The sequence below is a fragment of the Dermacentor andersoni genome, chromosome 2, assembly GCF_023375885.2.
Source record: "Dermacentor andersoni chromosome 2, qqDerAnde1_hic_scaffold, whole genome shotgun sequence".
In the NCBI taxonomy this organism is placed as follows: domain Eukaryota; kingdom Metazoa; phylum Arthropoda; class Arachnida; order Ixodida; family Ixodidae; genus Dermacentor; species Dermacentor andersoni.
The window spans coordinates 75808140-75830856 of record NC_092815.1 but is presented as its reverse complement, the minus strand read 5'-3'; the positions used below and the strand labels follow the sequence as shown (position 1 = coordinate 75830856).

Genomic DNA, 22717 nt, shown 5'->3' with positions numbered 1-22717 from the left:
GTCCGAAACTGCAGATGTCCTTATACATTGATTCTATGGGGCTCGTGGCGGTGCCGCGAAGACGTCCGAAATATCAGGCATGTCCGAAAATTTGGCCGTCCGAAAATTTAGTCGTTGACTGTATTCATAATTTTTGAGAACATGCCAGGCGGACATGGCAGACTCCCGTATGGAAGAGGAAGAGGACAACAACGAGGAAGATTTCGGTTGGCAAGTGGCTACCGGACGATGATCCCGTGCTGGAAAGAAGAGCAGCAACATGGCGAACGCGACGCCAAGTACCTCGCAAGCGTCCGGCAAAGACACCGCTACCGGCGGCAGCAAGGAACCCGCCACCAACACCGGCTCTATCAAGTATCGTATAGTCAAGGCCTCAAGGATGCCCCAACTGCCCAAGGAGCATCGGAAGATTATAATCAGGCCACGAGGAGGACTAAATTTGAGCAAAGTAAGTACCACCGCTATTGGAACTGCAGTGACCGAGGCTTCAGGCCTAACGGCAGAGCAAGCAAGTGAAGACATGGTGTGTCCCAACTTCACACAAAATATCGTGGTGGTGAGCACGCCTGAACCAGACCATGCGGCAAGGTACGTGAGAATCCAGTCCTTCAATATCGTGAAAACGGAGTACGAAGTCTATGCGTACGAGACAGCCCCGCACGCCACATGCAAAGGGGTTATTAGACAAGTCGACATCATGGACTCCCAGTCCACTATCACAAGGAATATTGTGCAGGAGCGCAACCCGCTCGCTTTGGCCGCCAAGCGCATCAAGACGTTGAGCTCAGTCGTCCTCTTCGATGGACTGAGAGTGCCAAACTTTGTGCGCTACGGGCCGACCTTGTTGAGATGTTACCTCTACAGGAAACAATTTGATGTGTGTTTTACTTGTGGTAGGGTAGGACACCGCTCGGACGTGTGCCCCACGCCGGACTCTGTTCAGTGTAGAGGGTGTGGAGCCCCCAACCCACAAGCGGACCACGTTTGCACGCCCAAGTGCAAGTTCTGTGGAGGAGACCATCCCACCGGAGACAAGACGTGAAAGCAGAGATTTCAAACACCCTATGTGGTACGAGCTCGCCGAAGGGAACGCGCCCGGTCACGATCGGTCACGAGGGAGAGAAGCCGCCCCAAGTCGGGAGGAGCGCAGGTGCAAAGGGAACGCGCCTGGTCGCGATCAAATGCGAGGGAGAGAAGCCGCTCCAAGTCGGGAGGAGCGCAGGCGCGCTTAGAAGATGGAACACCTGGTGCCAAGCCAACAGTTCGGACCGCCTGGGCGGATAAAGTCAAAGGTACAGTGAGAATCGTCGCTGGCTCCACTACGCCGGCGGTGGCTGAAAGCAATGATGCCAGAATAGAACAGTTGATTAGGGAGGTAAACTCTTTGCATAAAGCTAATGAAGAGCTGACCAAACAGGTAGCAGAAATGAAAAAGAAGGCACAGCCGAGCCCTGCCAGCGTAGCAGTAGCCAGACCAGTAGGTCAAAGCAACGAACCAAGCGAGGGAGATAACTCCCCCACCCTGAAAAAAAGAGCAGTAAGCCCTGAAACTGACTCAGTTTTCTCAGTCCTCAGCGAGCTGAAAGAGGTAATCAAAGAAATTAGAGAGACGACGGAAAGGACTAACTTTAAAGTGGATAAACTATGGAAATGGAGGTTAACGGCCGAACAGCGATTCAAGAAACTCGAAACGAGATGCGACGATGACGAATTCTTGCCGTCAGAATCAGAAAGCGTAAAATCGCTCTCCGGAACGTCAGGGGGTGCTCCAAAGAGCTCGATCGTGGGTAACAGCAAAATTAACCGATTCAATAATCATGGATAGCGCCCACAGTTTTAGTGTGTGGCAGTGGAATTGTCGCGGATTCCACGTCAAAAAGGCATCGCTGCGCCAATTAATTAGATCAATGGGGGTCAAACCAAAAGTAATTATGCTGCAAGAAACTTTAGCGGACGAAGTAAAGCTAACCGGGTACAAATCAGTATGTAGAGAAAAAGATTGCGGGAGGGGATTGGCCACCCTCGTTGACAAAAAGCTACCCTTTATCGAACACGATATCCATCTCGGATTGAGTAAAATCGAGTATATCCTAGTAGAAGTCGTACTCAAAAGGCACAAGGCCAGGGCGCAGAGTATCTTCTGCCGAAACATTTATAGCAGTCCCATCTACAAGAAACAAAGCTTTAGGGCATTTTTCAACAAGGCACTCGCAGTCGCAAAGAGCTCCCCGCTCATCATCAGAGGGGACTTTAATGCCCCCTACCAAGCGTGGGGATACACTTGGAATACAAAGAAAGGTGAGGGGTTATGGGACCTTGCCACGGACCTGGGACTGTGCCTGATCACCGATCCGGCTTTCCCCACCCGCTGTGGCATGTCCACATGCAGGGACTCTACACCTGACCTAACTTTTGTCAACAACTCGAAACAAGCTAGTTGGGAAAACTCGGGCACCCATCTAGGCAGCGAGCACTATATTATACACATAGGCATAGGTATGCCGAAACAAGAGACTAGAACCTTTCGGTGCACGGACTGGGACCTTTTTAGGAAAGTTAGAGCGAAGAGACTAGAATCGGAACCGATAGAAGCGGGCAGACAGTCCTTCCAGACCTGGATCAACCAGCTTGAAGAGGACCTCAGGGAGGCCACTAAAGAAATTAAGACCGAAGAAAACATAGGGAGCATAGACAGTAGGCTCGCGCATCTGATTGAGGCCAAACAATCCATCCTGCAAAGATGGAAAACGCAAAGACTGAACCGAAAGCTCAGGAAAAAGATAGCGTTGCTAAACAGACAGATCGAGGAGCATTCGAGAACGCTCGTGAAACAGCAGTGGGACGAAGTTTGCCACTTGGCAGACGGCAGAATCAAACATGGAGGCAGTTGGAACATCCTCAAACATCTATTGAACGAGAGCGACACTAAGTCAAACAAGAGAACGGCAATTACAAAACTGGTACATCAAGTCAGCCAGTACATGACTCAGGAGGTAGTCATGAGACAGCTCACGGACAGATATCTCCCGCTCAAACAACCGGGCGATAGCGACAAACGGGTGGAGTACATGGGAGGACCGTGCAAGGAAATGGACCGCGATTTCACCGAGGGTGAGGTACGGGCCGCCCTCCATGGTCTCTCTAGTAGATCGGCAGCCTCGAGAGTATAGAAGGTCTACTCGAGAGTATAGAAGGTCTACACTTTGCAATATACGCCGATGACATAACCATATAGAGCGCCAACGGTAACGTAGGCCAAACGGAGACCAGACTGCAGGAGAGCATACACGCCGTGGAAAGCACGCTAGGCGAGATGGGACTCAACTGTTCGACGGCAAAGTCGGAGCTTTTGGTCCTAAAACATCGGCGCAGGGGTCGAAGACCCAGGGGCTACGTCCCCGGGGAGGAACCCAAGATTATCTTACGCTGTCACGACGGATCCGCGATCAAGCAGGTGGAAAAGATTAGAGTTTTAGGCTTCCACATAGCAGCGGGAGGTACCAACCTCAATGCCATTTAACACATTTCAAACAAGACGGACCAAGTCATCAAGTTACTAAGGAGAATCAGCAACAGACACAGTGGCCTGGGTGAGGAAAGCGCTCTAAGGCTAGTGCACGCCTTCACTCTCTGTCACTTCACCTACGTGGCAGGTCTATTTAAATGGTCGCAGGCCGAGCTGAACAAGCTAAACACTATGATCAGAAAGTTAGTGAAGGCTACCCTAGGTATACCCATCAGCACCTCGAACGTGAAGCTCATGAACCTAGGCGTGCACAATACGATAGAAGAGATGGCGGAAGCGCAGCAGATGGCACAGCAGGAAAGACTGACGAAAATGCGAGTGGGCAGGCTTCTACTCAGAGCGATAGGGACAGACCCCAATAGATCGATGAACCCGAAGGAATCCGAGGTAGAATTGAGCGCGAACCTTAAAGACGCGATCAGAACCACCCCCCTCCCGAGAAATATGCACCCAGAACACAATGTTAGCAGGAGAAAAGCGAGAGCGAAAGCTTTGTTGAAAGAAATTGAACAGCTAGGACAACAGGCTGCCCTTGTAGACGCTGCCTGGGTCAAAGGCAAAGAGGCCTACACCGCTGTGGTGGTCGACAGCCGGGGCGAGGTACAGGACGCCGTCACCATCTTCACTAAGGATTCTGTGGTGGCGTAGCAAACAGTGATTGCTCTAGCCATCAGGAACCGTAAATGGTCTTTCATCTATAGCAATTCCAAAGCAGCAATTAAGAGCTTTGACAAAGGCTATGTAGCTAGGACTGCGGCTAAAATTATCGACAAGGTCGAAACTATCAAAACTGAAATCCGATGGTTTCCTGCACATATGGGACAAGTGGACGAGACTCGGCCCAACCTCAACTAGGTGACGAATGACCTGGCACGAGGACTTGCTTGCCGTGCCGGTCAGAACCAAACTGACGCCCTCTACCATTCCGGGGAGCATAAAGATCACTTACTAACTTACGACATCACTAAATATTACTACTTGGGGCGTAGGCAATTCCCACTGCCACAGGTAAAATTGAACAGGGCTCAGGCAGTCACGCTACGTTTACTGCAAACCGGGACATACCCCACTCCGTATTTCATAAATAAAATTCACCCTGAAAGAGAAATTAGGAAAGAATGTAACGTGTGCGATGGCATCAGACACTTGCTGGCGGGCTGTCCTGCGACTCCCGCCGACCCCGAAGAAAAATGGCTTTACTGGCACAAGATGATATCAAGCTGTTCATATCAAGATCAACTACGGGCTGTCCAGAAGGTCCACGATGACGCCATAAGGCTCGGCCTAGCGGTGCCGACGTGGACGCGGCCCGCCTCGGTCTGAAAAGACCAGGCTTCAGGACACTAATAAAGTTTTGTGAATGAATGAATGAGAAATTCGTTAATGTGGAGTTCATAGTAACAAGAGTGTATTCTGGTACCAGAAAAGGAGACTGAGTGCATGCTGACATTTTCACATGACACAGGCAGGTGAGTACTGCGGGGAAGCTGCTGTGGTGGGCACCTACTGCTCTCGATCTTGCGTGCCTCACGCCTTTTCTTGCTCAGATGGGATCTAGCAATTGGAAAAGGTATGATACAATCGCACTTGGGCAGTGTACTGATGGTTGGTGCCAAAAGATAGCATTTTCCTGGAACTTATTAGAGGGTAAAAAAGGAAGCACAACTGTATTCAGTCACTTTTTATGTTCTCAGTCACAAACGTTGGTGCAGGGAAATCATACAAAACTGGATCATATCAACGAAGTTCTGTTGTAACTCTTGCAGCATGCAGCATGTAGGTTTTCATGGTATTGTGCACGCAAGGGGACAGCTATAAATTGCATAACTTCTCATTTTTTAAATATTTGTACATCATTGTGCTTCTTGTTGCATTTGCAGTGGACTATCTATGAGAATAACATTATTTTCACCTACTGCTACAGTTGAAATGCTTTTACTGATCTGTTGAGTTGTTTATTCAGTAGCAGTCAGATCTTGTTGTTTATGTTGAATGTGTACTGCTTAATTTTCTCAGCTGTCTTGAAGAAACGAAACACCAGCGACAAGTTTGTTTTTGCTTGCTTACCTGTCATCACCACAATAACTTTCTGTTCATCTGTAGTTGATAGTAATATTAAGCATTATTACAATTTTTTCAGGAGTCTCACGTTGACATTCTGCTAGACAACCGCCACTTGGCACTGCGGGGAGACACGGTAAGCAGCGATAATGCCATATCTGCAAATTATCTTTTATTCATAAAAGCATGTCAACTAAATGTTTTGATTGGATGTACCTTCAGCATTTAATTGGTTAATTTTTTAGTTTATCAGTTGTGTTAATGCACTCCTTATTCCAGAAAAGTAAATACCATCTTTCCAATGCCAGCAGTGGCTGGATGGCCTTGACTTTTCTGGGATAGGGAGCACATATAATTGCTTTCACTGTCAGGTATTTAGCACTCTCGAGTTGAAAGCAGTGCTGTAGAATAGAGGGAGTCATGTTTGCAAAACAGCTACATCCTTGAATTCCCTTGCTGAAGCACCGAGTCGACATTGTGTTTCTTTTTTGTTTTTCCTTATTATGATTGATCGCACAATAAACAAGCATATTGTTCTGCAATCTACACTCATTATCTATCTGGTTGTTTGGTCAGGCAGCTGTTTTCCACCTTAATCCCATTTGTATAACATAATAATCAACTTTCGCCTATTTAGAAGCTTTTTGCAAAATTAGTGGTTAGCAATTATCAGAAGTTGTAGTACAGTAAAATCTCGTTACTATGAACGCCACATTAACGAACCTTTCAGAATAACGTATGTAATTTAATCCCGTAATCACCAAGATGCTTCATTATTATGAAGTTTCGTGGAAGTTTTGGTACCGAATCCCTGAGACTTACGCCTATCATCATCATCCGCAGCAGCAGCAGCCATGTGCTGGGGAACCCGTTTCAATGGGTACAGCCCCAGCAGTATCGGCATCAGCATGAGCGTCGTGTATGGTCATGTTTGAACTCTCCTACTACGTCGTAGGCCTACCGTCACCACGTTGATTGCCATCGGCAGGAGCTGCGAAGTTATCCGTGCTGTGATTGTGTGGTGCCGTTCGCTTTGCTGACAATGAGTTCTCCTGGTCTCTGCGCTAAGAAGAAGCGACGCCAGTTTTCGCTTAAGGAAAAGGTCGACATTTTGACGCAGCTGAATGCTGGAAGAAAGCAAGCCGACCTGTGCAGGGAGCGTGATATTCCCCCGTCAGCAATGGCAACGATGCTCAAGGATCAGAAAAGGATCATGAAATTGCATCGAGAGTCACAGCTGGCTTCCTCAAGAAAATGTTTGCGGCTTGGCAACTACCAGAACGTCGACGACGCCGTCCTCATGTGGTTTAAGGAGGCCAGACTAAACAATCTGCCCTTGTCAGGCCCAATTATTCAAGAGAACGCGCTACAGTTCGCAGCCGCCTTGGACATCTCCGGTTTTGATGCAAGTTCCAGGTGGCTTTACCGCTTTCGGCAAAGGAATGGCATTACGTGGCAGGTTGCTTGTGGCGAAGAAAAGGCAGCAGATGCCAAGAGTGCGGTTGCCTGACGGAACAAGCGCTTTCAAGAGATCATTGAGTCTTTCTCTCCAGATGACGTTTTCAACGGCGATGAAACGGCATTCTTTTATCACTTGTTGCCTCATAAAACAATGAACTTCAAAGGTGACAGGTGCAAGGGCGGAAAGAAATCACGTCTCTGCGTATCGGTTCTGTTCTGCTGCAACTTCACGGGCACGGAAAAACTCAAGCCGCTAGTTGTTGGCAAGTCTGCTAAGCTGCGCTGCTTGAAAAACATTGTCTCGTAGCCTTGCGACTACCCAGCCAACAAGGAAGTGTGGATGACGCAAGGATTGTTCACTCCACTCAGTGGCTGCTGCAGCTCGACGACACAATGAAGAAGAAAGACAGAAAAATTCGCCTCATCGTTGACAATTGCTCGGCGCATATCGTGAACGTGCGATTGAGCAATGTGCAACTTGAATTTATGCCCCCGAATTGTACTTCTTTGCTCCAACCTTTGGACCAGGGCATCATCAGATGTGCGAGGGCCGAATTTCGGAAGCGTCTTGTGCAGCACCTCCTAATCAATATTCGACTGAAGTTGCCCACGCAGGTAAACATACGTCAAGCTGCAGAAATGCTTACAGGGCCGTGGTGGAACATGAAGGCAAGCACAATCAGCAACTGCTGGCGAAAGGCAGGCCTTTTAAAGAACTCATCTACGCCACAAGACTGTGAGGACACAGAGGAGCTCAACCCAGAACTGTGGAATGAGTTTACCAAGAAGCTCCCCGTCGACACAGCGGTGACCTTCAATGATTACATTGACAGCGACAGCGCGGCAGCTACATCTGCGGAGCTCACTAACGAAGACATCGTGAATAAAGTGCGTGAGCAAGAAGATTGCAATAGTGACGAAGACGATGCCGACACTGGATCAACACACGAAGAGGAAGAGACCGTTTCCAGCTCGGATGTTTTAGTTTTTCTAGAAAAGATGCGATCATTCCTCGGGCGCTGTAAAATGTCCCTGATGACGTTCAGAGGAAGGTCGAGGATGTGGAGGCGTTCGTCCTGAAGCGCTTGCTGTCTACTCGCCAGAAGGAGATTACAGACTTCATCAAGCAATAAATTGTAGTTAAACAGTTCCCAACATTCTCGTTTATTATTTACGTATGAACGCGCGCATCTGCTGCAAAGGTATGTAATTTTCGTTGTTGTGTTACATTACTGACATAAAATATTGGTTTTTCAGTACTATGATAATTTCAAATTAACGATTTAAATTCGGCAGTCACGCGAAGTTCGTTGTAACGAGATTCTACTGTACTTAGTTTCTTGAAAGAAAGGAAAAGAATAAAGTTGGGAAGTTCACTTTTTGGCTTGGCTGCTCAATGAAATAGATGTTTGAATATGTCTGTTTGTCCACCCATATCATAACAGTGCCATATATTAAAGCATTTGTCGCTGCTCTGGAACATTCAGGTGTTGTGTCTTGTGAGCACTTCATCTTATTCTGCCCTGGGATAAATTAAGCTGTTTGTTCACTATTTCTTCATGCACACCTTCCTGGAAGTTCTTCGTCATTTCGTTGTTGCAGATAATTCATCGTTACGCCATAGCATTGGAAAAAGATGGAAGACATCTGTCAACTATCATGCCACATTGCAAAGTTCTGACCACAGTAGTGGCACAGTGAAAAGAAGGAGAGTTAAGAAAGTTATCACGGTACATTGAGGTCAATATAAATGAAAAATTTGACAATCATTTTGGCACATATATCCAATGAGCCACGCTTCTTTGCAACATAGTGAAGTCACTGTTGACTGAAATACAAGCAAGCCTTCTCTTATTTTGTTGTTCATTGTCATTCAGACACGTACAGGTATAGCATTCTGAAAGATGTTTTTAACAAAACCATTCTATTTCCTGTGGATGATAAATTGTTTGTGAATTTTAGAGCTACAACAGTACAGCAAATGACTGTGTGTGTGAAGGATCAAGTTGTTGGTCAGTGTCATTTCAAGCGCACGTATAGACTGTTCTTGATTGATCTTGATCGATGACTTTTGAAGGTATCATTTAGTGTGCATTGGTCTGGCTAAGCCAGTAGAGAAAGTAAGGAAAGGAATCTGTGGATTGCCCTACTTCTGATCAGTATTACTTATAGTATCTTGAATCTCAAATAATAGAGTGCTTTAATGAATGGTTTGGGTGGCACAAGTGTGAAATTGTGGCACTAGATGTTGCACCACATAAAAGTAATACCGTCACAAAGGCCAGTTGACTGATAGTGTTTCTCTAGTGTATCGACCATGCAGTGACAACTGTCAATGAGGCCGCAAGCTGTGTGGTAGGCACAGGTCATTTTTTAACCATGTTGTTGACGTCATAGCCTCTTTTTCTTTTCCAGCTGTCTAAAATAATGACTGCCAAGTCGGCTGTGATGCACGCCTTCCGAGACTACTTCTTTAGCAACCACTATGTAGAGGTCATCCCGCCAACCATGGTACAGACGCAGGTGGAAGGGGGCTCAACGCTGTTTGCATTTGACTACTTTGGGGAACAGGTATGCTGTGTACATTATTGCTGTAGCGAACACTGTGGTGATATACTAGGAGTAAAACATACTTTTTTGCAGCGTGAAAAGATGTAGATATAGACAAGAAAACAAGACAAGTGCTGACTCGCAACTTGTGGAAGTTATTTACGAGGAACATATTATATACTCCACGCCCCTTCTGCATAAGCTCTTACAGATCTGCATAAGCATACCTTCAGATATAACAGACCATTCCTGCAACAAATTTCACTTTTACCGCACCTAACTAACAATATACCAGCCACAATGGGGAAAGTATGGGGCAAATTTTGCATAGATGGTGCATATACAACATACCATATTTGCTCGATTCTAATGCACCCTCCATTGTAATGCGCACCCATTTTCCGTGACCAAAAAAAAGAAATAAAGAAACGCCCGTTGATTGTAATGCACACCTGTTTACCGTGACTTAAAAAAAGAAAAGTCCTTTATAGTACTGTGCACCTCATTCTTTCATACATAAATACAACTTTCTTTCATTTCGAAAGAAACGAAAGATTTACTCCCAGTGCACTAAAGTTGTGATAAATAACGAAAGTCGTAGTTTCGGCCGAAAGGCAAAGTATCGATTACGATAGCAAATTCATAGACAGCTATACGAAAAGTAAAGATAGTAATTTTATCGGCCGTACGTATAAGTTTTTACACATTCGCTTAGTAACTCAATTAACAAGCCTGGTGTCATGTGCGCACAAGCAAACATGAGCACGTCTCGCTCAATGACCGCGGAAACTCTTTAAACGCTGGAGTGAGAAAGTGCACTAGCAGGAGCTAGGGAATTGACCTTTGTGCGGCCTCTCGCTTTGACTTGAACTAAGCGACGAGAACACAGTGCGGCGCGCCTACATGCATAGACTTGTCTCTGGCGCAAATCGCTTTCAAGATAGGGGCCACATGGCTGCGCCGTACGTAGCAGCTGCTGGTGTAGAACGCCTCTCCTGTTTGCGCCAGTCCTTCACTTAAGTTTCGGGAACTCTGAACGCCCGTGATGCGACCAGATTTTCGTCCGTCTCCGCATACGTGATCACTTTCCTTTTAATTGCGGCATCGTGATGAACTCTGCATGTCTTTGCAGTTGGCATTTCCATGCTGACTTAACAAACGCAGAAAACAGGAAGACAGACGGTGCACTAACCTAGGCCAGAGGAAGCATTGCCTAAGCCATAAAGTTTCTCACTATATTACCTAGAGGGAAATCTGGCGCTGCTGTGCTGTGGAAATGCCAGTATATTGTGACTTCGAATTGGCTTCGTTCTCGGAGAGCCAGGACGCCTTGAAGGCGCGCCTGCCAAGCACTGTTCCGTCTGTCACAAGGATTCATTTTCTACTAAAACAGCATGTAAAAAGCTGTTTTAGCTTTATTATTACACAAAAACATGTTTTGTTTAATTATGAGAACTTGTTATTGCATGTACAATCAGTATATGAAACGTATAAAGTATCAATGGGTCGCTAAAGTTGGAGGACAGACGACAAGATTCGTGCCTGCTTTGGAACAGTTTGTCGTCTGTTCTTGCTTTTCTTCTCTTGGGTATGCATTGTAGGTGAGTAAACTTCACTGGAAGATGTAAAATGCATGAATGAAATCGTTTTATGAAGATTTTACTTTAAGAACGCATTATTTGTGGAGCCATATGCACGTTTTAGACGAAGCCTTTTACAACACCAGCCAGCACAAGCCTCGTAGACACATATACCGTCATTCCCGTGACAGCACGGTGCCTCTTAGGAAACTTCCACAGACGGTGGTGCCAGATTTCCCTCTTGGTGTTATAGTGAGAAGCTCTATGGCCTAAGCACACATACTACAGCACATGGAGAAAGCCACAGCAGCTAGGCTCGAAGTGTGTATGAGGTGGCCATATTGAAATGCTGATGGCGATATGGTAACGCATATCTAGGGTCGTACTCGATTCTAATGCACACGCAATTTTTGGACCTATTTTATGGGAAAAAATGTGTACGTTAGATTCGAGTAAATACGGTACTTTGCTGTGGTGATGGGTGCGTATAGCAGTGCACTGCACGCAACTATTTCAGAGCTGGCCGCAATGACAGAAATATCATCTGAACGTACTTTTCTTGCCTACAGGAAAATCTTGCCATTGTATGGTAGTGTTTATGCTCTTGTGCTGGGAAACTGCCATTTGTCGGCAGCCAGCTTTAAAAAAAAAGGCATGCAGCAGGGTGCCGCACAACTATGGTGTAAATCCATTTATCTACTTATGTATTTTAATTTCTATTTCTAAAATTGTTTTTGCAGTTGTATCCAGGTTCCCATTATCAAACAACACTAGACAGCGGTATACATATGAAGTTGTGCCATTTAACTAGATACCATGACCATAATTTTATATATAACAGACTTTGGATATAATGGATGTTTATTTCTGGGTTATTATGGTCCGTTTTAATAAGCGCTGGCTGTATAGCCAATTGGCACACTAATCTCCAGCTATCAATATGCCCAGCTCTGCAAGTATAACAGAGATGCTGTTTAGCAATGCTGTCTTATCTAAATCTGGTCTAAAATACGTTCATATTAATTTTCCCAGATGCAGACATTTCTTTTATAGTGTCAAAATGTGAAACTGCCGTAAATTCAGAAGTATAGAAGTAAATAACACTCTAGAACTCTTTTTCTGGAAGAAAAATAGCTCTAGCTTAGATCCCTTTTCTCTATGTTCAGTTACTTATGAAGCACACTGGATGTGCTTTTTACTAAAGCAAGCCATTGCAAGGCTTTAGTTGTACTGACTGGTTGACGTGTATTGTTGAGATTCTAAAAAAAAATGTTTTTTGTTCCTATTACTTTAGAACTTCTGGCCTCACTGTTCTTCCTTCACTAATTGCAGGCTTACCTAACACAGTCCTCGCAGCTGTATTTGGAAACAGTCGTGCCTGCTCTTGGAGATGTATTTTGTGTGGCCCAGTCTTACCGAGCGGAGCAGTCTCGAACACGCCGCCATTTGTCTGAGTATGTCGCCTCCTTTGCTGCTGTGCAACCAGCATTATGACTTGTTGCAGAGCATTCATTAGGTATTGCATCTTGTGTGACAGTGCTGATCACTGCCACCACGGGTCATCATCGGTGCTGTTGTGTTTAGGTCATGAATGACCTGCCACTTTAACCACCATAGACCAAATGCTGGTTTCTTGCATCAAAAGTGGGACATTTGTAAGCATACAAAGGTACTGGCACATGGGACATCATTCTATTTACAGAAGTATAGTAATCGCAAGGTTGATATTTTGAGGTCTTCAATATAAGTAACTGCATTTAATGTTATAACACAGTTTGACATCCCGCATTGCATGCACATCCTGGGACTTATGCAAAGCACGTTGTAGAGCTTTCGTCTCGGCCTAACGTGTTAGATAGTCTATGGCGACTATAATCCACTTATTTCCGCTGGCTGACAAGGGAAAGGGTCCCAGAAGATCCATGCCAATTTGATCAAACGGCGCGCTAGGTGGTGCGATGGGTTGGAGTAACCACCTGGGCTTCAAAGACGGCGATATCCTGCGTTGACACTCACGGCAGCTTAGCACGTAACGCTTCACCGTGGTAGAAAGTCTGGGCCAATAGTACGTCTGGTGTACTCTTGCAAGAGTATGTGAAAATCCCAAGTGTCCAGGCGTGGGCTCATCATGGCTGGCTAGGAGAATGTCATCACGGAGGGTGGCAGGTACGACCTATAGATACTCTTTGTCACTGGCACTCGAGTTTTTCTTGTAGAGGACACCCTTTTGGAGGCAGAAGGTCGAGAGACTGCGAGAAATGTGCCGTGGGATTGTAACATTCTTGCCTTCTAGGTGATCGATGAGAGGGCGTATTTTGGCATCCTCGCGCTGCCGTATGATCAGATCAGATGCGGTGAGGGCCCCAAGGAATGCGCCGTCTTCATCCATGTCCTTATCGCAAGTTTTGACGGGAGCGCGCGACTACGTTTCCGCATCTTCGTGTTTGCAGCCCTATTTGTAGACGATGGTAACATTGAACTGCAGACGGAGACTCCATTGAGAAAGTCACCTGGACGGGTCTCGTAAGTTGGCTAACCAACACAAGGACACATGGTGGTCTGTGGCCACCTTGAAAGGACGACCATAGAGATAAGGCCGAAGTTTCATGATGGCCCACACAATCGCTAGACACTCCTTCTCGGAGGTGGAGTAGTTGATTTCGGCGCGTGAAAGGGTGCGACTGGTGTAAGCGATCACTCGCTCGACACCTTCCTGGTGTTGAACGAGTTCAGCGCCAAGACCGATGTTGCTTGCGTCGGTATGCACCTCGGTGTCAGCGTCCTCGTCAAAGTAAGCGAGGATGGGTGATTCCTGCAGGCGCTGCCGTAAGTCGGTGAAAGCTGCGTCCTGCTCATCAGTCCAAACGAAGGGTGTGTCTTCTCGTGTGAGGCGTATGAGTGGTTCGGTGATCCTGGAGAAATTAGCGATGAAGCGACAATAGTACGCACACAGACTGAGAAAGCGGCGCACTGCTTTCTTGTCACGAAGAGTCGGAAAAGCAGCAACAGCAGATGTTTTGTCTGGGTCAGGCTGGACGCCGTCGGCGTTCACGACATGCCTGAGAAACTTCAACTCTTCATAACCGAAGTGACAGTTTTCTGGCTTTAGTGTGAGATTAGTGGGAGCGGAGCGCCTCAAGTACCGCCTCTAAACGCTTCAGATGTTCTTCGAAGGTCGCCGCAAACACATCGACGTCATCTAAGTATACTAAACAACTGTGCCACTTCAGACCCATCATAACAGTGTCCATCATTCTCTGGAATGTGGCCGGTGCAGAACACAGGCCGAATGGAAGTACTTTAAATTCGTACAGTCGATCCGGGGTAATAAAGGCAGTTTTTTCGCTATCTCGTTCGTCAACTTCGATTTGCCAATATCCACTCTTCAAATCTATGGATGAAAAATACCTGGTTCGCCACAGTCGATCTAACGAATCATCGATCCACGGAAGCGGATAAACGTCTTTTTTTGTGATGTTATTCAACTTTCTATAGTCAACACAGAACCGAAGTGTTCCGTCTTTCTTTTTGACGAGGACCATCGGCGACGACCAAAGGCTTTGGGATGGTTGTATGACGTCATCGTCAAGCATTTCTTTCCCTTGTGCATTAATCACGTCGTGCTCTTTCGCCGATACACGATAAGGCAGTTGTCGTATGGGACGAGAATCGTCATACGTGATTATTCGGTGTCTCGTGATGGGCGTCTGGCGTACCTTAGAAGAAGATGCGAAGCAATCCTTGAACCGAAGTAGCAACTCACGCAGCACTTTTTGCTTTTCCTCCGAAAGGTCTGAATTGATGTCGATATTGCTGAGTGTCTGAGCTGGGTTGTCCTTTGTCATAGACGCAAAGCATTCAGCAACGTCTGCTATGGGCTCAGCAAAAGCGATAGTAGTACGACGAAACAGGTGCCGATGCTCCTGGCTGAAGCTCGTCACGAGGAGCGCATAATGTCCACCTCGAAGCATAATGAGACTGCGGGCTGCACATACACCATGAGTCAGCATAAGGGAGGAATGGCCCTCTGCAACAGCTTCGCCATCACGCAGATTGTCGCATACGATCGCTACCAGGACACTTGCGCGTGGTGGTAAAGTTACACTGTCGGCGTAAACCCGAAGCGCGTTATGTCGGCAATTGTCGTGGCTGTTCGCTGCTCTCTCTCTCGAAAAGTCACTGCGCGCCAGGAGGTCTATAATGGCACCATACTCTCGCAGAAAGTCGACGCCCGAGATGAGGTCCCAAGAACAATCGCGGAGTATAAGGCAGCTGGCTGAAAACGCACACCCACGAATTTGTACTCTGACCGTGCACATGCCCAGCGGTGTTACAATATGCCCGCCAGCAGTACGAATTTGCGTTTTAGACCAAGGCGTGATAACTTTTCTAAGTTCCGTCGCTAGTTTTCCGCACAAGATTGAGTAGTCTGCACCCGTGTCCAATAAAGCACTAACGTGGCGGCCGTCGAGCACAACAGGTATGTCTAGCGAGAGTCTGTCGCTGAATCGTGCTGAATAGACAGTGCTTGCGTCGATGGGAGGTCTTCGGAAGGGCGATTATCAGCGGCCTCGCCCCCGAAGGTCGCTGTTCTTAGTTTCCCTGGTGAGGGCTTGGCGATCCTCCCTGCACTGCCATTGGAGGGCTTCTAGGAGCTGGGGAAGATCGCCTGGGGGACGGCGAGCGCGACTGCCGCCGCGGGAACAGTGGCATACTCTGCTGGTTCAGGTACTCTTCAATCGCCCCATGCCTTTCGCCATATCTGGGCCTTGGTGCATCCGCGGCAAAACCTTGCAGTTTGAGGCGGCGGTATGGGCACTCGCGGTATACGTGACCGGCTTTTCCACAGTGATAGCACAGAGGCCTTCTGTCTGGGGTACGCCAGACGTCACATTTCCTTTCGAGCGGGCGCCGATCCTCCATACGTTGGATCGGTTGCACTGATGGGAGCGGCGGGACGTACGACGCGGCGTAAGACATGGCGTGGATGAAATGGGTCCGAGCGCGGACAGGGATTCACCCCAAAACTTCCACATACGACGGCCGCTGCAACTGTGCTGTCACAGGTGGCGCATTGCTACTTGGAACGGGACCTTGGATCGCTTGCTGCCCTTCACTTCTCACGAGGGCAGAAATGGAACCAAGCGTGGGCTGAGGTGGGCAGCTGAGCCGTTGAAGCTCATCACGCACCACAGAGCAGATAAGGTCTCGGAGAACGTCCAGGTTTCCAAAGGCAACCGCGTCTGTCAGTGAAGTAGCATTCACGTGCCTGTCATACGTAGCTGAGTGCTGGTCCGAAGGTGAAGTAGCGTTCATTTGCTTTTCATAGAAAGCTGAGCGCTGGTGTAGCATCTTTTCCATCGTGGTACATGGTGGTGGCCTCACTTTTGCTGTGGTAGAATGTAAAATGCTTGTGTACTTTCAGATTTAGATGCATGTTAAAGATCAGGTGGTGTGAATTATACTGCAGCACTTGACTATGTTTTTACCTCATAGCTCACTGTGCATCTACCAGACATAAAAACCTACAAATTCTTATTACATACTATTCAGCCGTACGGCATGTTTTTAATAGTCAGTTCCACCTGTTCACTTGTGCTGCACTGTGCAGTCTGGCGAATGTTGTTTGGTGTCTTTTCCTTTTTTATGTGGGTGTGTTCGTGGGGGGGTGTCTTCAGTTGCTGACCCAGGGTGGGCTTTGCAGGTTTACGCACATTGAGGCAGAGTGCCCCTTCCTGACCTTTGACGAGTTCATGGACAAGATAGAAGACTTGGTGGTGGGCGTGTGTGAACGCATCCTCAAATCTCATGCTGCTCCCATTGTTCTAGAGCTCAACCCTGTGAGTCATTTGTTCCAGTTGCAACTAGTAATGATAACATGGGTTCATTTCTCTCCTAGTGGCAAAAATTCATTGAACACCTGGACTTAGTTTGGACTTGCATTGTTACCAGAAATAGCTCCATTGTTGGTGTAAATTGAAAAGTGTAAATGAAAAAGTATGAATAAGGATATGTGTTTTGCATGCTTACCACAGAGCACACATCAAGATGCAATACGTCAAACATGTTCATACTTACTAAATAAAAAAAAACTTGGCTGTGAACCTTCATATCTAACTTGTACTATAGTCAGTAATAACACCAACTAAGTTTTTGCTTGGAGTGTAACATGCAGTGTCAACTTTAATGGCCTGCTGTTTTTATTTCATGTTTCACTGCACATTGTGCATTGCTGGTTGCAGGAGTTTGCTGTTCCAGAGCGGCCTTTCTTGAGGCTACAGTACTCAGAGGCAATAGAGTACCTACGTGAACACAAGATCACCAAAGAAGATGGCTCCTTCTATGAGTTTGGTGAGGACATTCCAGAACTTCCGGAGCGCCAGATGACAGACAAGATCAACAAGGTATGTTGTTGCAGAGTTCCTTGTCTTGATCGTTATCTCACTCTCTTGCTTGAAAGTTCACAGCCTACTCTCCCTGTGACCAAGACTGACCCTGAAGTGGGACTGGCGTCCACTCAGAAGTTGAGCTGGTGTTCCAAGTGGAAAAATGTTGGGGATGTAAAGCATGTGAATGAAATGTTTTGTTCATATTTTTAAAACAGCGCCAAAAAACATGGACAAGGATGCAGGACCACTTCGACAGTGCTCGTCCTGTGTTCTCCCTTGTCCGCGTTTTTTGGCGCTGTTTTAAATATGAATGATCCGTACCAACTAGCTCGCACCCAGACCCTTCTGAGAAATGTTTTGTTCAGAGCAGGAAACAAAGTGGACGCGGTGTGCATAGCATCCTTGAAATTTTTTACCTCGTTTAGAGATTTACTTTCAAGGCCTAAAATCATCAATGCCAAATAGTTTTCCAAAAACACTTCATGTGGTCATTTCTCTATGTGTCCTATAACTTTAAATTTCACACTTCCATCAATTCAAAGGGTTTTTATTACTAGTTGAAATTGCTTATTTGTTTAGTAGCAAAAGAAAGAGACAGTTATGATAAACATGTGTACAGTCGGACACGGTTGGTTCCATTCACATTATGTTTAGCTCATAGAGGAATGCAGTTGGGAGAAAATGTACTTAAGAGTCCTGTATTGCTTTCCTAAAAATGTGCATTCTGCAAGATTTTCACTTCAGAGTTGTACCATTTCAGTGTTCCATCGTTTGATTTGATCCATGGGATTTAACAACCCAAAGCAACACTGGGGCTACGAGAGATTGAGAGAACACTGCGGTTATCATTGGCGTAGCCAGGGGTGAGGGCAGATCGAATACCTATCCCCCCCCACCCCCCTAGAATTTCTGAGAAACGCCTTCCCCCCTTTTCCACGGAACAGGAAGTTTCAGGAGGTGGGCTTCAAAAGAGCGACATGGACGAAAGGGAAAGCTTGAATGTGATGAAAGCAAGGCGAGGGGTAGTGGTGTTGTCATGGGGGCAAACTCCTTTCCCATGCACGGAACTTTGCAGCCCCACTCGTAGCTCATCTCTACCACATTCCAACTCTTTTTAAGCAAATTTGCTGAAGGGCTGAAAATTCCACACGGAGATAAAGATGGAATAAGCACATGCATAAAACTTGGAGGCATTGTTGCTCTCCACCATGCCTTCGTGTTGTCAAAGAGATTGTCGACCACGCTGCGCAGAAGAAAAGCATTCTGAAAATATTGTGACTTGCTTGTCTAGGAAACGCATGATAAGCACTCCTCCCCCCCCCCTTTTTTTTTTCTTCTGTTTCTTTCCCTCGTCTCAGACTTTCACTATGTTAACAGAATTGAGAAGAGCTTGTTGTTAGGCTGGTTTGTACACCCTGTTAAGAATGAGAATGGGGCAAAAAATTAGACAAGGAGAACCTACCTAACACTGATTTGTGCACGGCAAAATATATCAAGCACGGTGGTGCTGGGCCAGAGAAGATATAAAACTGCCGCAACAACAGGTAGGAGGGTTGGTAGGTGAATGGCCTCGAAGTCCATGCAGAAACAGAAATGTAGGAATGTTAGGGGCTGCCTCACCGTTCAACAATGCAGTGAATGTTGAAAAGTGCGACAGTGAATAACAGAAAATAATTTTAAGAAGGGGAGTGGAGTGATGGATATGAAGAGGAAGGGGCGGGGGGGGGGGATGCGCATAAAAGGCATCAAGAACTAAGTTGGTGGATAGATATGGACATAGGAAGTGTTGTGTCTCGTCACTGCCTGATCAGCTCAGCACCAGACGGCCGTGACCAGTCGCCTATTCTAACTAAACGTCTCGGCGATTTTCAGAATAGACGGGTGTCAGGGGACACAACGCTATCAAATATCTCGGGCCTACTGGCCTTTATATTGATACGAACTGCAGATGCCGTAATTTTCACAAAGGCTTGTAAACACGAACTAGCGCTGCTTCGGACTCGGTCATCAATTCCCGCGTGTGATCAAATAACAATATGCCTCGCATGATGATGATATATATACACACGCACGCACACACACACACACACACGCGCACACACACACACACACACACACACACACACACACACACACACACACACACACCATCATGTGAGGCATATTGTTATTTGATCACATGTGGGAATTGATGACTGAGACAGTCCAAAGCAGCACTGCTTCATGTTTACAAGCCTTTGTGAAAATTACGGCATCTGTAGTTCGTAGTAAAATAAAGGCCAGTACTAGTTCCGAGATATTTAAAAGTGTTGCGTCTCCTGACACCCATCTATTCTGAAAATTGCCACCGGACGTTCCCACGAACAACTACCTCTCCTCCACTCCATCTCTTTCTCTATGTATATATTATATATATAATCTCTTTCTATATTATATATATAATCTCTTTCTCTCTCAATAGAGAGAGAAATGGAGGGGAGGAGAGGTAGTTGTCAGTGTCAGTATAGAATGTACTATCATGCTCAATGTGAGTTGCAACACGAGAGCCTGTGGCTCGAGTAGCTCTGAGACTGCACGGTGGCACTGACTTTTGAAAAGTTGGTGGACTAAATGCCTTTCCAAAAACTGGTAGCACCCCTGTTCAACGTAATAATGTTAAGTGTATACGCCTTCCAACTCTTCTGGCGAAAGAAAAATGCTTCTATAAACTGTATTACAACTCATTGAACATGAGAGTGCTTCATATGTTATTCGAAGCTTATTTGCAAGCTTGCATGCCCCATTTTATTGTTTTCTTGCAGCCAATCCTTCTGTGCCGCTTTCCTGCGGAGATAAAGTCCTTCTACATGCAGCGGTGTGCCGATGACCCCCGTTTGACAGAGTCGGTATGTGTCTTGTTTGGTATATACTGTGCGGGTACTAGCTATTCTTGCATTTCTCAGGAGCACTGTATTACTTGCTCTAATGGTGGCTTGAAAGAGCAGTTTCATAATCTATACCGTGCCCAGAAGTAAATGTAAGCGTGAACTACTCACCCATCATCATCATCACTGTTGCCATCTTTGTCTCAGTGACAAATTCACCGTGTTCTCGTGCTAACGTTTGTGAAAAGTTATGGTTTGTGATGTGTAGTAGATGTCATGGCAGGTCATTGTAGACGTCATGACAGGTCGTGGTAGTGGTGCCTGCAGATTATGTGCTGCCTTGGAAACAAATTTGTGCTCCGGATCAGAATGCCAGTCACTGAGCTACTGCATTGCGTGCCTTAGTACTGAAGGTCCAAGCTCATTATGTTGGGCCTGTGGGACACGTTTAAACAGGTTGTTTGGGTTAATGCCATCAATAAAACTTCGAGATTGGGTTGCAAATTTATTGTTGGAGTGAATTGAGGAGTTTTTGTAACACGAACCATAAGCAACAGCGGCACTTGCAGAACACTATAGGACCCTTGTTTCTGCCTTTTGTATTTGTTGTTTACATTGTTTAACCAGATTGCTTCTTTGTTGCTTTACGATAGGTTTTTCTTCGCAAGTGCCCCGATTACTGACCTTAGCAAAGATCCCGAGTAGCAACCCAAATCTGTTGGATCTAGAGCTGACCTCTACTCGTAAAACCAGCCTTGAGCTCACTGGAGCTTTCTTGACGCATGATGTTAGTGGCTTTGGTGTTGTAGTCGTGGTACTGGCCATGAGAAATGAGTCTAGAACTGTAGCTGCTCCACAATGTCAGTTTTCAGTTATATACGAAAGTGGCTGAAGCATGCATAGTAGCAATCCCCAGGCATGCCATTAGTTAAGCATGGACAGCTGGGATAGTTGGTTATGAATAGCTTTATTAAACATCGTTCCAGCGCACAAATAAACATGGATGAGCAGGGAAGGACAACAGGAACGCCAGTGTTCCTGTTGTCCTTCTCTGCTCATCCGTGTTTATTTGTGCACTGGAACGATGTTTCATAATCCCATTAGTTGAAAGTTTGTACTGATAACATCTTGTTTTTCTTTCTTCATTTTGTTGCTATAGGTTGATCTGTTGATGCCTGGCGTTGGTGAGATTGTGGGTGGCTCCATGAGGATCTGGGATTATGAAGAGCTGCTCAAGGGCTACCAGCGAGAAGGTATTGATGCGAGTCACTACTATTGGTACACGGACCAGCGGCGATACGGCACCTGCCCACACGGTGGCTACGGACTGGGTTTCGAACGCTTCCTCACCTGGGTGCTCAAGCGCAACCACATACGCGACGCTTGCCTCTACCCACGTTTTGTGGGCCGCTGCAAGCCATGATATTACGCACAAGCTGCATAAAGAAATGGCTTATTTCTCCCAACTTTGTGTTTCTTGCTGGTAGTCTTGCCTTGCATTTAGGGCATAGCCTTAGCTGTTTTAACAGCCAAGTGGGCTGTGTTATAGTTTATAGAATTTGTATTAGAATGGCATTGCAACATAAAAAACATCATCAGACTTCAGCAACTCCTCTAGCTCTGAGCTTGTGTATTTATTGTGACAGTGACAAGTTTTCACAGCGGATAAGGCCATCTTCTGAAGAACAACTTCTTTGCAATGCAAACATCATCTTGTACCGCAGCAGTTGCCTGCTGTGGCCCTTGAAATACACGCACAAACCAAAACCTGGCCGTGTTGGTGCTGGAGACAAGAGGCTATTGTGCCACGGTGCCTTTCTTTCTCTGTCTCTCTTTCGTTGTAAGGCACTGGTCATGGGCATATGCGGTGGGGAGGTTGCTCTTTAAACATAGACCATTTGAAGAGCAACCGTGCCACCGTATCTATAAAGGGCCTGCACTGTGGCACGATAGCCTTCCATTTATAGTGCCAACATCACCACACCCCAGTCCACCCGGTTTTTTTTTTTTCTTCCCCTTGGGTCAAACACTCTAGAGAACAAGTTACGATCCCAGGTGAAATTGTCCTCTATCAAGGGCTTCTGATAGGTGCACCCCGCCATCACCATAATTTAACCCCCCGGAGAAAGCAGCAGAGTTTGCTCCAGAACGTCGGGTTTTAATAAATGTACCATTTGGTTGGAGACATTATTAGGCAATTATTGCAACCAGACAGGCAATCCTGTAAGAAATTTTAGCTTTCAACTTCACCCATGCTTTCCTTGGCTTCATTTTCTGTAGGCCTCA

At 46.3% G+C, this 22717-nt stretch overlaps 1 protein-coding gene across 1 annotated transcript in view; it reads left to right on the top strand.

The window, feature by feature from the left end:
• The window catches only part of AsnRS (asparagine--tRNA ligase), a 43981-nt gene extending 22084 nt beyond the window's left edge, over window positions 1–21897 (top strand). Inside the window, exons 8-14 of the mRNA XM_050188753.2 lie at window positions 5667–5723; window positions 9464–9619; window positions 12511–12632; window positions 16883–17018; window positions 17421–17582; window positions 20369–20452; window positions 21591–21897. Coding sequence (XP_050044710.1) covers window positions 5667–5723; window positions 9464–9619; window positions 12511–12632; window positions 16883–17018; window positions 17421–17582; window positions 20369–20452; window positions 21591–21854 — 981 coding nt within the window. The 3' untranslated portion in view covers window positions 21855–21897. The remainder of the gene's footprint in view (window positions 1–5666; window positions 5724–9463; window positions 9620–12510; window positions 12633–16882; window positions 17019–17420; window positions 17583–20368; window positions 20453–21590) is intronic.
• The last annotated feature ends 820 nt before the right edge of the window (window positions 21898–22717 follow it).